Source organism: Durio zibethinus, chromosome 8, assembly GCF_047325235.1.
Source record: "Durio zibethinus cultivar Kanyao isolate XHJ-2024 chromosome 8, ASM4732523v1, whole genome shotgun sequence".
Taxonomy (NCBI): domain Eukaryota; kingdom Viridiplantae; phylum Streptophyta; class Magnoliopsida; order Malvales; family Malvaceae; genus Durio; species Durio zibethinus.
In genome coordinates, this window is record NC_143169.1 from 1,037,459 (window position 1) to 1,052,611 (window position 15,153).

The 15,153-nt window shown below is 31.3% G+C and overlaps 2 protein-coding genes across 4 annotated transcripts; both read left to right on the top strand.

The window, feature by feature from the left end:
- Positions 1–233: 233 nt before the first annotated feature.
- LOC111278875 (lysophospholipid acyltransferase 1-like) lies at positions 234–5,225 on the top strand. Its single transcript, XM_022865584.2, has 8 exons — positions 234–918; positions 2,077–2,132; positions 2,365–2,585; positions 2,683–3,085; positions 3,550–3,635; positions 3,781–3,844; positions 3,931–4,049; positions 4,919–5,225. The coding sequence occupies exons 1-8, from the start codon at positions 617–619 to the stop codon at positions 5,054–5,056; spliced, it is 1,389 nt and encodes a 462-aa protein (XP_022721319.2). The 5' UTR covers positions 234–616; the 3' UTR covers positions 5,057–5,225.
- A 3,540-nt stretch (positions 5,226–8,765) lies between these two features.
- LOC111278876 (lysophospholipid acyltransferase 1-like) lies at positions 8,766–15,153 on the top strand. Of its 3 annotated transcripts, XM_022865588.2 has the most exons (9): positions 8,766–9,077; positions 9,164–9,503; positions 12,247–12,302; positions 12,663–12,883; positions 12,980–13,388; positions 14,106–14,191; positions 14,341–14,404; positions 14,494–14,612; positions 14,852–15,153. In XM_022865588.2, the coding sequence occupies exons 2-9, from the start codon at positions 9,202–9,204 to the stop codon at positions 14,987–14,989; spliced, it is 1,395 nt and encodes a 464-aa protein (XP_022721323.2). In that variant the 5' UTR covers positions 8,766–9,077; positions 9,164–9,201; the 3' UTR covers positions 14,990–15,153. The 3 variants fall into 3 exon arrangements, with proteins under 3 accessions (XP_022721323.2, XP_089620601.1, XP_089620602.1); XM_089764475.1 differs by having other exon boundaries at positions 8,936–9,503; XM_089764476.1 differs by lacking the exon at positions 8,766–9,077 and having other exon boundaries at positions 9,393–9,503; positions 12,218–12,302.

Below are 15,153 nucleotides of genomic sequence, written 5' to 3' on the forward strand. Positions count from 1 at the left end.
TGCCTATGAATCCGGCAGATCCAACAATCCATTGCCTTTCATGGTTCCTAATAATGGCCTAAACCTAAGCTTTATTATATTTTCAAATGCCTTAAAAACTATTATCATAGACACTTAATCTCCACTTGAAACCACCATCACCAACCAAAAAATCCCATTTGTTTCTTGCAAAAAAATAAACTAAAAAAAAAATCTCACAAACAACAACCAAAGGCCACAATCAACACACAAGCTATCCATGAATTTCATGGTCCAAGAAACTCTAATGAACACATCTTTCTCGAAAAAAAAAAAAAAAAACTTTATAACGAAAGAAAGTTGGACAACGTAAAGGAATTCCATTCAGCCTATCCAAACATGAGAGAGAAAAGCACATATTATAAAGTTGAGCATATCTACTGTGACCATCACGCGAGATGGAAACCAAGAAAAGAACAATTTCCTACTTTTATGTTCTAAAATATATGTGATTTTCGATTCAGTAAAGTATTTGTAGTTTCCTTTCCTTTCCTTATCGGTTCTCAGACTATATAGAAATCGACGTCCGGCACTAACATAGCTCAACTCCCTTCTTTCATTCTCGAAGGCTCGATCGGAGTCAAATCCCAAAACGAAGATGGAATTTGACATGGAAACTATGGCGGCATCGGTCGGGGTATCGGTGCCGGTGCTTCGGTTCCTTTTGTGTTTCGTGGCGACGATACTGGTCGGTTTTCTATGGCGACTTGTTCCGGGTAGACTAGCTAAGCACGTTTACTCAGCCTTTTCAGGAGCGTTGCTTTCCTATCTGTCATTTGGGTTCTCTTCGAATCTGCATTTCTTGGTGCCCATGTTGTTGGGTTATGCTGCAATGGTTCTTTATCGGCCAAAGTGTGGGATTATCACATTTTTCTTGGCTTTCGGTTATTTAATTGGCTGGTAAGTATTTTTTTTTTTTATTGATTTTTCTTTTATAAATTTTCACCTGAAAGTTTTCTTATATTTGTCCTTTTTTTTTTCTTTCAAGTTTTGGTTTGGTAATTCTATAAATATAATTCTATTTTATTATCCAAAATAATATGTAGAAAATCTTTAGGAACTCAATCAGCTTGATTTCTTTTTGATTTTTCTTTTCTAATAATAAAATATGGAAAGTTAGATAAAGAATGTACATGTAATGCTGAATGGTGAAAAAAAGTTAAATTTAGTGTGCTTAATTAGGATTCAGTTTTACTGAAATGGATGTCTTAGGGGCTAACTGATACTTTCATCTTAGGATAAAAACTAAAGGTTTAGGATGAGAGTTTCTTCTTGTTGGGAGTGAATTCTCCTTGCATAAATGAGAAAAATTGTGATGGATGGGAGTACATTCAGCAATTCGTGTATCCATGTCAATCTATTTTGTGTCTAATATGTGTAAAACACAGAAAATTCCTGTGTCACAATTCGTGTGACACACCAAACACCAAACATATTTTTTAGTTTTTACCAAACTCATACGGTTTTTGATAAAAGTTTAAATCATGTCGCTTTCGTATCTTTTTTTCATATCTTTTTTGTATTGTATTATCATGTCGTGTTTAAAATTATCAAGTCTAGATGATAGTTTATAAAGTAATATGAAGATTGTGAAATTTAAGTCTTATTAAAATGGTGAAATCCATTGGCAATTTGGAAATTTTGCGGCCAAAACATTATACTTTGGCCTTGCCTGCAGGGTCTTCATGCCAAATTGACTGACATGATTTCATGATTTTCTTTTCGAATACTTTAGTAAATGCGTGTACGTATTTCATTCCTTTACCATCTAAGATTATTGATGGTCTGAACCATGCTGAAACTTTGTGGGAAGAGTATTGCTTATGAAACACTTTACTTTTTTTTTTACATTCTCTTTTTCTAATTTCAGTGAAGGTTTGGTTTCTCAGTAATTTCCTTATCTCTCTCTCTCTCTCTCTATTTTTGGGTGGGAGGGGCGTAGGATAATTTTCTATCGAAGTTTGTTTGAAATTCTTCTTGATGCATGAATGATGATTCAGTATTTGTAAATAATACTTTGTTATTTCAGAATCCTTGACTATTCTCATATTTTTGTAGCCATGTATATTACATGAGTGGGGATGCATGGAAGGAAGGAGGCATTGATGCCACTGGTAAGCATGTTTGGAATTTCTCCTTCACGTGTGAGAAGTTGTTTATTGATATTTGTGGATCGAAATACCAAATCTGTTCCCACCTTGACCTTTAATTGATTTCACTGCATTTCCATTATGCACATTATCATTCAAAGATTTTCTGTAGTTTTCTCGTAAGTGCTCAAGCGAATGCTTCCGTAGTACTTTATACATTCCAAGTAATTGTGGCGCACTATCTTATGATATTTAGGAGCGTTGATGGTGTTGACACTGAAAGTCATTTCATGTGCAATAAATTACAATGATGGGTTGTTGAATGAGGAAGAGTTACGTGAGGTTCAGAAGAAATATCGGTTGATTGAGTTGCCTTCATTGATTGAATATTTTGGGTACTGCCTCTGCTGTGGTAGTCACTTTGTTGGTCCAGTTTATGAGATGAAGGACTACCTTGACTGGACTGAAAGGAAAGGGGTATGTTTATTGTTGTTTGTGCACCTGCATGCCTTTTCTACTCTAAAGTTACTGGCATGCAGCTTTAATAATCTTGTTACTCTTTTTCCTTTTGAAGATTTGGGCTCATTCAGATAAAGGACCATCACCTTATGGAGCAACTTTCCGAGCACTTATACAAGCTGCTTTTTGCATGGCATTGTATCTTTACCTTTTACCGTATTATCCCTTGTCACGGTTTACTGAACCCATATACCAAGAATGGGGATTCTGGAGGAAGTTGACTTACCAGTATATGTCTAGCTTTACAGCACGGTGGAAATATTATTTCATCTGGTCAATTTCTGAGGCCACTATTATTATATCTGGCCTTGGTTTCAGTGGATGGACAGAATCTTCACCACCTAAACCAAAATGGGATCGTGCGAAGAATGTTGACATCCTAGGAGTTGAGTTAGCAAAGAGTTCAGTGGCGTTACCACTGGTCTGGAACATACAAGTCAGCACCTGGCTTCGTCACTGTGAGTCTTTCTAGCCGCTATTATTTTCTGTGTTCCAATTGTTAGTTTTGCTTAAATATGATGTTGGTGTGTGTGCACGTATATTCCTTACAATCTAGACAACTTTTGGAATTGGTTTCTGATTCAACTTTGTTTGATCCTCTGGCTTAAAAATTGTTTTTTTGTAGGATTCTTAATGCTTGGTGCAGTCCAATGGTAAATTTTTTTGTCAAAATCTCCTTTAAAAATTAAATTTTATGTATAATGAGTCAAAAACATGTCAGAAGGAAAATCAATTCGTTAATAGTTTTTATACATTGGATTGCAGTATGGTATGACTTTCTGGCTTTTTAAAGCAACAGCAGTTACTTTAGTTTTATTAGCATCAACCATCTCATGGATATATGGGACAACATTGACGCAAATAGAGGAAAAGTCATAACATATCTTAAGTTATAAAATAAACTAATTTTCTGTTGGTGCAGATGTTTATGAGAGACTTATTACGAAGGGGAAGAAACCTGGTTTTTTCCAGTTGCTGGCCACACAGACTGTCAGTGCTGTTTGGCATGTGAGTCATTTTACTTTGCTGAAAACCTCTATGACGATCACAACACTTCTCACCTTTTTTTCTACAAAACATTCCTATAAAAAAATTGATCATTTTTCTCGTTTGTTTAACCTTTTTTTCTTCTCGCCTTTTCTCATTGTTATAGGGACTGTATCCTGGGTACATCATATTCTTTGTTCAGTCAGCTCTGATAATTGCTGGTTCAAGAGGTACTGATATGGGCATCCTTATTGTTATTGGGATCTATTTATTAGTATTTTTATTTGTTTACCTTTCCCACTTTCTTTCTGAGCAGTTATTTACCGGTGGGAACAAGCTATACCTAGGAATATGGCTCTCGTGAAGAAAGCACTTGTCTTCATGAACTTTGCTTACACACTTTTGGTTCTGAACTACTCTGCTATTGGTTTTTTGGTTAGTCTCTCTCTCTCTCTCTGAGTTTAAACCATCAGTTACTTGAGGCTGAAATATATATAATTTTTGGGTGATGATATATGCATCCGCATCCAATCAAGCCATCCATCAGCCAACTGATGGATGGATGTTGTTGGATGGTCAAGAGGAATGAATAAATTGTTGGGGAGAATAACCATACTTGGAGCCTATGGCAGCACCCCAAAGGAGCCCATAAATACATGTTGGACACCACTTAGAGCCCAAAAGCTTAAGCTCTTGGGTCCTTCATGTGTATATGCCACCTTTCCATCCAATATCTTAATGATATGAGATTTTTTTAATCACATGTGAACCACCTCAACAATCTTCCTGTTCACTTGTGAGTTTTGATCGACTCCCTAAGCGAGTAAATCTTTATCAACGTACCCTTATTATGCCAAGCAACCCGCATCTCCCATGCATAATCTTGCACTCAATCACATGTCTAGATTGCCTCAGTGCCCCTAAGCTTGTACACAATCACACATCCAAATAGTGTCTGTGCCCTTCAAGCTTGCACGCAATCACAGGTTGTCTGAATATGTATTACCATACACACTGTGTTGAAGTCAAACCTTTTGCTTTTATGCCAGTTGCTGGGGAGAATAACCACATTTGGAGCTTATGAGAACACACCAAAGGAGTCCATACATAAATGTTGGACACCACTTGAGCCCAAAAGCTTAAGCTATTGGGTTCTTGGGTCCTTCATGTGTATATGTCACTTTTCCATCTCATTCTTTAGTGATGTGAAATTATTTTACTCACATGTGAACCACCTCAATATAAATATATCATTTTCCATAATTTTGTAGTTTTTAATATGCTTTTCTTCTTGTATGGTACAGGTATTAAGCTTGCATGAGTCGCTTGCCTTGTTCAGGAGTGTATATTATATTGGAACCATCCTTCCAATAGCATTGATTCTGCTTGGTTACATAATACCTGCAAAGCCTGCCCGATCTAAAGCTCGTAAAGAACAGTGAGGCTAAAGCCATACTTTTTTCCCTTTGGAGTGAGATTTTTAACGTTTGTTCTAACCACTGGAATTTTCTACCATGTTTTAATCTTATTTAATCTTAGGTTTTGGCATAAATTTTGTATGGAACAACCACTTCTGAAGTCATTTGTGGAATGCCTACTGATTTTTGTTCATCTTTTTCCAGTTCTATATTCTCACGACTAGATGAATTGGAGACAATTATGAATCAATATTTGTGGCCGAAGCTTTCTGGTGTTAATATCCAATATTTGTATTTGAGTTTGGACGGGTTGTGTGTGTTTTTGGGGTTCAAGTAAGTTTTATTAGTTATAAGCGGAAGTTTTTGTTTTACCGTGTTTCTTGCGTGTGGTGCGATTTTTCCAGCTTTTCTTTTGGATTTGGGGTCGCCATGGCGATGGTATTGCTTTCCAAATCGCAAATTCGATCGGCAAATGTTCTGATCCTACCTAAACGCTGACAAGCCAGAATTAGAGTGTAGGTATCTAGTTATTTATCAGTATTAGAGATATAATCGAGTCGAATTAAATTGATACGGTAAAAATTTTAAATTTAATTTGAAATTTATTATTTAAAATTTAATTTGAGTGCGATTAATTCGAGATAAAAATAAAATTATTTGATTTGGTTCAATTTTATTTGTTTATTAAATAAAAAATAAACTTGATTATCATGCTCAATTTCAAGTTTGATTATTTGAATTCAAATTTGAGTTAGAGTTTAAATCGATATATAAAGATAAAATAATAAAATTATATATTAAAATATAAAAATTCAATTACGATTGTAAACTATTCAAGTTTGATATTAAAATATTTGAATTCGGCTCATTCAATAAGTGAAATAACTTGAGTTTGGTTTGACAACAATTTAGTCAAATTCAAAATTTATTTGAATTAAACTCGAGTTATTTACAAATATTAATATATAATTTATATCTTTAATAAAAAAACTTGAAAAATATGTTATGAGAAATGGGATTGATATATAATAAATCTATAATTGAGAACTTAGTGTTTACTAACAATTAAAGATGAGACTAGATTGTTTTGTAAGGATATTTATTTTAATCTGATTAGTTTTAAATAATAACATATGACGAATAAATAATTTTTTAAATGTCACATTATTTAACAAATTAATAGTTCAAGTATCACATTAAAGATTTTTAAAATTTAAGTATCACGTAAATATTTCATTATAATTTATAAGTCATTTATGATATTAATTCTTATAAACAACGTTAATAAGTTTATTGAAATAAAATATTTATTATTTAATTATCGCAAGTGATGTATAATAAAAAAGTTTATTTTTATGATGATGATGATGTAATTATTCAAAATGTATATACTAATTAGGAGTAACCTTTTTATACATTTTTTTTAACTAAAGATGAGCTTAAAATATTTAACACATACTTGAATTGATAATAAAGCATTGGTTTAGTAAAAAGAAGGAGCCTTTAGAAGCTTGGGATCTTAAGTTCAAGTTTCATTATGCATAAATTTGATTATTTAATTAAATTATAATTTATTAATTGATTATGAATGTAACTTAAAAAAAAAACATATACTTTAATTATAGCTCAATTGTCATTTCAATTAAATATAATTTTAAAATTAATTAATTTTCTTTATTAAAAAAAGTTTTCATTAAAAGAAAAAATTAAAAAAAAGCAAAAGTAATTAAATTAGAAAATGATTAAGAATTTACAAATGATATATTTATCTTTTTATTTAAAATTAATTTTGCAAATAATATTTGGAGGAGTTAGTGTTTTTTTTTTTTTTTTTCTGTTGACAAATCTCGAGAGGTAATAAGATACTTTTCAAAATAAAGAGGTAAGTGTATATATTATTTTGATGAAATAGGTAAGTAAATTTTTTACCCTCTCTGTCTTAATTTATTTGTCTTGTATTGATTTTCATGAAATTTAAAAAAATTTTTGATTTTAATGTATTTGATATTAAAATTAAATTTTCTTTTATAAAATTAAAATTTCATGAATTTTAATGTTAAAAATAAAAAAAATTTTAAATATAAAAAGTAAGAATTTTAAATATTAAAAAAAATAATTTTCAAAATTTTCAAAAAAAAAAAAGAACTTTACTGTCTAATTATACTTTCTAAATTGTAAGAACTTTGCAAGACAAGAAGCCATTTAGTCCGATTACTTTACAATGGAAGGAGCTTGCATCAAGGGCTTGGCAATATAATATAACAAATATTTATAGTGAAGCTAACAGATATGCCGATATTCTTGTAAATTTGGCCGGACAATGTAGTTGGGATAATCGTCAGTGAAACAATCCCAAATACAAAGAGTGAGATGTATGCAGGAAGATTATTTGAGTGTTACATGAACGAGATATCCTGTGAATTAGCAAATATGCTTTTATGTGAAAAAAATATATACATTTTAAATATTAATAAGTAGTTGATTTAATTTGTTAAAATTTATTTTTTTCAAAAAAAATGTATTGGTTTGAGTTTTATCGATAATCACTTATTACGATCATATCGAATGCACGACTTGTAATCATTTGTCTTAAGTTATCAAGTACGATACATCTTATCCTGGAAGATTGAATATCCTGAAAGATTAAGTAGACTATCTATTTTCATATTTTTTTCTTACAAAAAAAAATATATATGTATATATACATTTTAATTATAAAGGTTTTTTGGCCATAAAAAATTCATAAAATGTTCAACATGATTTGTAAAAAAATCTTATTTTTTACGATAATAGAAAGTTTCACAAGCAATATTAAAAATTGCTATTTGTATTATTTTTATTACATTAATTTTGTTTCTTTAATATACTTTAATATATATATATATATATTAAACTTCAAATTTAATTTTGAATTTAAAAATTTTATTGAAATTGTATACAATAATATTATTTTTAAAAATAGTAAATCAATTAAATAATTAGTTTATTATAATAAAAATAGCAAATTAAATTATTATTTAATATACTATCAATATAAAATTTTAATTATATAAATAAAATTAAAAAATAAATACATATCTCATTATTTTTAAATAGTTTTTTTTTTAAATATACTCTAAATATATGCTACTCTCTTGATTATTTACCTAGTCTTAAAAATTTTAATAATAAAATAATTTTTATTTGAAATTACTAACATCTAAAATATAAATGATACATTATTAATTATAAATTATTCGAATTCAATTTAATAAATTTTAAATTTATTTTAATTATTATTTAATCAAATTTAAATTCAAGTAATTTAATTTATTAAACAACTTAAATTCAAATATTCTAATACTCAATTTAAATAATTTACGAACATAACCAAAATTTTAAATTTTAATATATTTTTATTATTTTAATTAAAAATTATATATATATATTAATTCTTTCAACCCAAATTCAAACAAATAATCAAAATTAAAATTCAACATAAAAATCAAACTATTTTTATTTAACAAATCTAATCAAATAAATTTAAATATTTTAAATTTTATTTTAAATTTAATTTAATTTTATATGCTACTCTTTTTTATTTAAAATTAAATTTTATTTTAAATTAATATTTAATTTTAAATAAAAAATTTTTATTTTGATTTGATTTGATTAGACACCTTACTACATCTTTGCTTCACTTTTCCCCGTTATGAATGGAATTAAAACCCAGTGGGCTCGATAATTTCAAGGCAACCATCAAAACCCATGGTTCGATCATTTCAAAGCAATAATCAAAACCCAGTGTTTTCCATTTTTGTTGGACGTCATGGACACGCATATTTAAAGCGCGTGTCCATCAAGAATCCCAACGGCGGTCCATCGAGAATCCCAACCGTGGTATCGTATTGTTCTCCGCTCAATATCACCACAAAGCCGAAAGACAAATAACGCTCTTTCTTATTGTATACAATCATTGTTGAAACCTTTTAGAACTAAGAGTACAAATATATCAAGCACATCTAAGTTGACCACAGCCACGAGGGACGGAAACCAAGGAAGGACAGTTTAGTCCTTTCATTCTCAGTTCTCACAGTATGTAAAGTCAATGTCCGCGCCTTAAGATAACTGACCTGAACTTCTTTGTTTCAGATTCAAAGTCTCGGTCAGAGTCAAATACCAAAACGAAGATGGAACTTGATATGGAAGCTATGGCGGCATCGGTCGGGGTATCGGTTCCGGTGATTCGGTTCCTTTTGTGTTTAGTGGCGACGATACCGGTGGGTTTTCTATGGCGACTTGTTCCAGGTCGACTAGCTAAGCACGTGTACTCGGCCTTTTCAGGAACGTTGCTTTCTTATCTGTCTTTTGGGTTCTCTTCAAATCTGCATTTCTTGGTGCCGATGTTGTTGGGTTATGCTGCAATGGTTCTTTATCGGCCCAAGTGTGGGATTATCACATTTTTCTTGGCTCTTGGTTATTTAATTGGCTGGTAAGTATTCTTTTTATTGATTTTTCTTTTATAAATTTTCTTCTGAAAGTTGTATCGTTAGATTTGTTGTTCTTTTATTATCCAAAAAAAAAAATCTAGAACAACTGAAACGCATGATTTTTTTTTTTTTTTGGGTTTTTCTTTTCTAATAATCAAAAAATGGAAAGTTAGATAAAGAATGGACATTTAATGCTGAGCTTAGCAGATGATACGAGCTGAATGGTGAAAAAAAGTTCAATTTAGTGTGCTTAATTAGGATTTAGTCTCAGTTTAACTGAAATGCATGCTTGGGCTTGGCGGCTAACTGTTAGTTTCTTCCTAGAACAAAAATCAAAGGTTTAGGAAGGGTATTTTGTGTTGGGAAGGACAAAAACTAAATGCGAAAAATCATGATGAATGAGAGTTTATACGATAGTATGAAGATTATGAAATTTAAATCTTATTAAAATGGTGAAAAGAAGGGGATTCAATTGGCAGGTCTGTCACGGCTATTTTGTGGTTTTGACACCATCCGCCACCCGATATTGGGGTGTGAATGAGATTGACGCCCACAATGGCGTGTCACGGCTGCAAAATAACAGTGTCACGGGTAATAGCAGCTATAACAGCCCGCTACAGCAGGAACACCTAAATCATAACATAAAAAACCAGCTTTTTAAATCAATCATCAGAACTTCAAACGAAAAATAATCCAGAACAAGAAGGAAATCCGAGGTCTACAACAACTCATTGAAAAATCAGCAAATATAAGCTTCAATCAAGATCAAACAACAAATTGTTGAAGTTAAATAAGAACATAAGAAAAAATAAAATAAAATTACTATTTTTTTTAATTTTTATAAATTTGTGTTGCCAATGACTTGATTTGGAAGAATAGACCTAGCTTTTGAGTTCAAATTTCAAACATCCATCATGGCCACTCCACCTCAGAACTTGAAAAACAAAGGAAGGAAAATACCCTCTTAACTATCAAGATGGGAGGGTGAGGGTAGGGGTTCAATGATGGCATGCTTAACCGCTTGGGTTGAGGGAGAAGGAAGCAATGGCACTGATGGAACTTGAAAAAAGGGAGGAGAGAGAGAGAGAGAGGAGTCATGGATGATGGATGAGCGAGGTCTGGTCATGGTGCATTTTGAGAGAAAAAGATGGAGGTTTGGCATGGGTGATGGGTGAGTGAGTTTGAGAGTCAGTGGTTTGGCTCATGAGTTTTGAGATAAATTTTTGGATGTGGGAAGGTTTGGGCTCAGCCCAGCTAATCAATTAAAGTATTTTTTTTCTTTTTTAGCATAAAATTGAGTTGAGAAATTTTAGAAGGAAAAGTGTATTAGATAAATTGAAAAATTTTGGAAATTATTTTTTATGATTTAGATAGTAATTTGGGAGGGAAGGGTAATTTAGAGGAAAAGATAACTAATGCTAAATAATTAGTATATTTATTTATAATAAGTTTATATTTTCATTTTCAAATTTTATTAATTATTTTTCTTTTGAAGTTGGTATTGTTGTTCTTTTTCTTTTTGTATTAGATTAATTTGATTTGAGTAGTATTATTTTTAACTATTTTATTTGAGTAGTATTATTTTTAACTAACTTGTAACAAGGAGAATGCCTTCCATTATATAATAAATTTGAAAATAATTTGTGGGAAAGATTTTAAATTAATTAATGCATCAAAAAATTAAATTATGCGCTAAAATTAGCATTTTATAATATATTAGCATTAAAAATTAAATTTTTAAAATTTTAAAGTAAGTTTAATTTTTAATGATAAAATAATTAACATAATCCTTTAGAATAGATTAAAATTAAAAAAAAAAAAATTACGTTGCTTTTACATATTATAAATTGTAAGCACGTTCTAGTTTATTGATTTTTTTTCTTACACAATTCTAATTTTAATTGCGTTTATAAGTTTATTTTGTTTTACTTCTACACACACCAATAGTTACTTTCTAAGTGCATTCAATTTATTTTCATATAGAAATTCATGGATATAAGAATGAATAATTTTCTAAATATTTATATTTTAGTATAATGTCTAAATATTGTAAATTCATTTTCTCATATAAGTAAAAGAACATGGGAGTTCATAAATTGCTTTATAAATCATAAAATAATAGCTCTTAATTATAATTATAATTATTATATTTTATAGGAAATTATTCAAAATTTTAAAAATTTCACTATTACGATGATTGTAATGACTACGATTGAATTCGTTATATTCGCAACCGCGATAAACATAACGGAATCGAAAATGCATCTGCAATGGCAATTTAAATCCCTGGTGAAGTTCATTGACAATTTGGAAGTCTTGCAGCCAAAAACATTATGCTTTGGCATTGCGTGTGGGGTCTTTCATGCCAAATTGACTGACAAGATTCATGTTTGTCTTTTTGAATACTTTAGTAAATGCATGTACATATTTCATTCCTTTACCATTTAAGATTATTGATGGTTTGACCCTATGCTGAAACTTTGTGAGAAGAGTATTGCGTATGCAACACTTTACTGATTCCCTTTTTTTTTTTTTACATTCTCTTTTTCTAATTTCAGTGAAGGTTTGGTTTCTTAGTAATTTCCTTATCTCTCTCTATTTTTGGGTGTGAGGTGGCAGATAACTTAATATTTGATTATCTATTGAAGTTTGTTGAAATTCTTTTTGATGCATGCTTGATAATTCAGTATTTGTAAATAATACTTTGTTGTTTCAGAATTCTTGACTATTCTTATACATTTGTAGCCATGTATATTACATGAGCGGGGATGCATGGAAGGAAGGAGGCATCGATGCCACCGGTAAGCATGTTTGGAATTTCTGTTTCTCATTTGAGAAATTGTTCTTTAAAATTTGATTATTAGGTTTGAAATTGAAACAAATTGTAAATGTGCAATGCTTCAGTGAAATTTATAAATTAGGTAAACCTTCATATTGCTGCTTTGAATTGTGATGAACTTCAACCCTTAGATTATTGATATTTGTGGATTGAAATACCAAATCTGTTCCCACCTTGACCTTTAATTGATTTCATTGCATTTTCATTATGCACATTATTATTCAAAGATTTTCTGTAGTTTTCTCGTGAGTGCTCAAGAGAATGCTTCCGTAGTACTTTATACATGCCAGTTAATTGTGGAGCACTATCTTATGCTGTTTAGGAGCATTGATGGTGTTGACACTGAAAGTCATTTCTTGTGCAATAAATTACAATGATGGATTGTTGAAAGACGAAGAGTTACGTGATGCTCAGAAGAAATATCGGTTGATTAAGTTGCCTTCATTGATTGAATATGTTGGGTACTGCCTCTGCTGTGGCAGTCACTTTGTTGGTCCAGTTTATGAGATGAAGGACTACCTTGACTGGACTGAAGGGAAGGGGGTAGGTTCATTATGTTGTTTGTGCAACAGCATACCTTTTCTACTCTGAAGTTACTAGTCAGCTTTGATAATCTTGTTACTCTTTTTCCATTTCAAGATTTGGGCTTATTCAGATAAAGGACCATCACCGTCACCTTATGGGGCAACTTTCCGAGCGCTTGTACAAACTGCTTTTTGCATGGCATTGTATGTTTACCTTGTACCGTATCATCCCTTGTCACGGTTTACTCAACCCATATACCAAGAATGGGGATTCTGGAGGAAGTTGAGTTACCAGTATATGTCTGGCTTTACGGCACGGTGGAAATATTATTTCATCTGGTCAATTTCAGAGGCCGCCATTATTATATCTGGCCTTGGTTTCAGTGGATGGACAGAATCTTCCCCACCTAAACCAAAATGGGATCGTGCGAAGAATGTTGACATCCTAGGAGTTGAGTTAGCAAAGAGTTCAGTGGTGTTACCACTTGTCTGGAACATACAAGTCAGCACCTGGCTTCGTTACTGTGAGTCTTTCTTACCACTATTCTTTTATGTGTTTCATCTGTTAGTTTTGCTTAAATATGATGTTGTCATGTGTGTGTGTGTGTGGGTGTGTATATAGATGTATTAGAAGAAATCAACTTACATAGTGTAAAACTCAAAAAGTTTTACGCATTTTTCTACTTTTTTATTTTAGTAAGTCCAAAAGATGAGAGAGACAAGTAAAAATAAGAAAAAAATGGTTTAGTCTCACCTTTTGAATTTATTGAAATTAATGGTTAAAAAAGTGTAAAACAAAAAAAAATTTACATTGTGCAAAGTTGATATATATTCCTTAAAATCTAGACAACTTTTGGAAGTGGTTTCTGAACTCAACTTTGTTTGATCCTGTGGCTTAATATTTTTTTTTGTTTATTTATTTATTTATTTTTGTTTTGAGGATTCTTGATGCTTGGTGCAGTCCAATGGTAACTTTTCTTGTCAAAATCTCCTTCAAAAGTTAAATATTTTGCAAAACGAGTCAAAACCATGTATGAAGGAAAATCGGTTCATTAATAAGTTTTTGTACATTGGATTACCGTTATGGTTTTCTGGCTTTTTAAATCGACAGCAGTTAGTTTAATTTTGTTAGCATCAACCATCTCATGGATATCTGGGACAACATTGAAGCAAATACAAGATAAAAGTCATAAGATATCTTGAGTGAAAAAAAAAAAAAAACTTATAGTCTGTTGGTGCAGATGTTTATGAGAGACTTATTACAAAGGGGAAGAAACCTGGATTTTTCCAGTTGCTGGCCACGCAGACTGTCAGTGCTGTTTGGCATGTGAGTCATTTTACTTTGCTGAAAAACCTTTATGACGTTCACAATTCTTCTCACCTTTATTTTTTGGTACAAAACAATCCTATAAAAATTTGAACTCTTTTCTCATATTTTAACTGTCTTTTGTTCTCGCCTTTTTCTCATTGTTAAAGGGACTATATCCTGGGTACACCATATTCTTTGTTCAGTCAGCTTTGATGATTGCTGGTTCAAGAGGTACAAGATATGGTCTTTCTCTTTGTTATTTGGATGTATATGTTATTATTATTTTATTTGTTTACCTCGCCCACTTTCTTTCTGAGCAGTTATATACCGATGGGAGCAAGCTATTCCTAGTAATATGGCTCTCCTGAAGAAAGCACTTGTTTTCATGAACTTTGCTTATACACTTTTGGTTCTGAACTACTCTGCCGTTGGTTTTTTGGTTAGTCGCTCTCTCTCTCTCTCTCTCTCTCTCCGTTTTTAAACCATCAGTTACTTGAGGCCGAAATTGTATAATTTTTGGGTGATGGATGATATATGCATCCACATCCAATCAAGCCGTCCATCAGCCATCAGTTGGCTGATGGATGGATCGTGTTGGATGATCAAGAGGGATGAATAAATATATCATTTTCCTCAATTTTGTAGTTTTTAATATGCTTTTCTTCTTGTATGTTACAGGTATTAAGCTTGCGTGAGTCACTTGCCTTATTCAGGAGTGTGTATTATATTGGAACCATCCTTCCAATAACATTGATTCTGCTTGGTTACATAATACCTGCGAAGCCTGCCAGATCTAAAGCTCGTAAAGAACAGTGAGGCTAAAGCCATACTTCTTCTCTTTGGGATGAGATTTGTGACATTTGTCCTGACCACTGTAATTTTCTACCACGTTTCAATCTTATTAAATCATAAGTTTTGGCATAAACTTTGTTTTGAACAACCTTTATGATCATAAATGAAAGATCTTTTTTTTTGGTTTA

Coding starts and splice junctions, on each gene's coding strand:
- LOC111278875 (XM_022865584.2), top strand. CDS start 617: ATGGAATTTGACATGGAAACTATGGCGGCATCGGTCGGGGTATCGGTG. Junction 3,636..3,780: donor CTGTCAGTGCTGTTTGGCAT/GTGAGTCATTTT, acceptor TCATTGTTATAG/GGACTGTATCCTGGGTACAT. Junction 4,050..4,918: donor ACTCTGCTATTGGTTTTTTG/GTTAGTCTCTCT, acceptor TGTATGGTACAG/GTATTAAGCTTGCATGAGTC.
- LOC111278876 (XM_022865588.2), top strand. CDS start 9,202: ATGGAACTTGATATGGAAGCTATGGCGGCATCGGTCGGGGTATCGGTT. Junction 12,303..12,662: donor AGGAGGCATCGATGCCACCG/GTAAGCATGTTT, acceptor TATGCTGTTTAG/GAGCATTGATGGTGTTGACA. Junction 14,405..14,493: donor GATGATTGCTGGTTCAAGAG/GTACAAGATATG, acceptor CTTTCTGAGCAG/TTATATACCGATGGGAGCAA.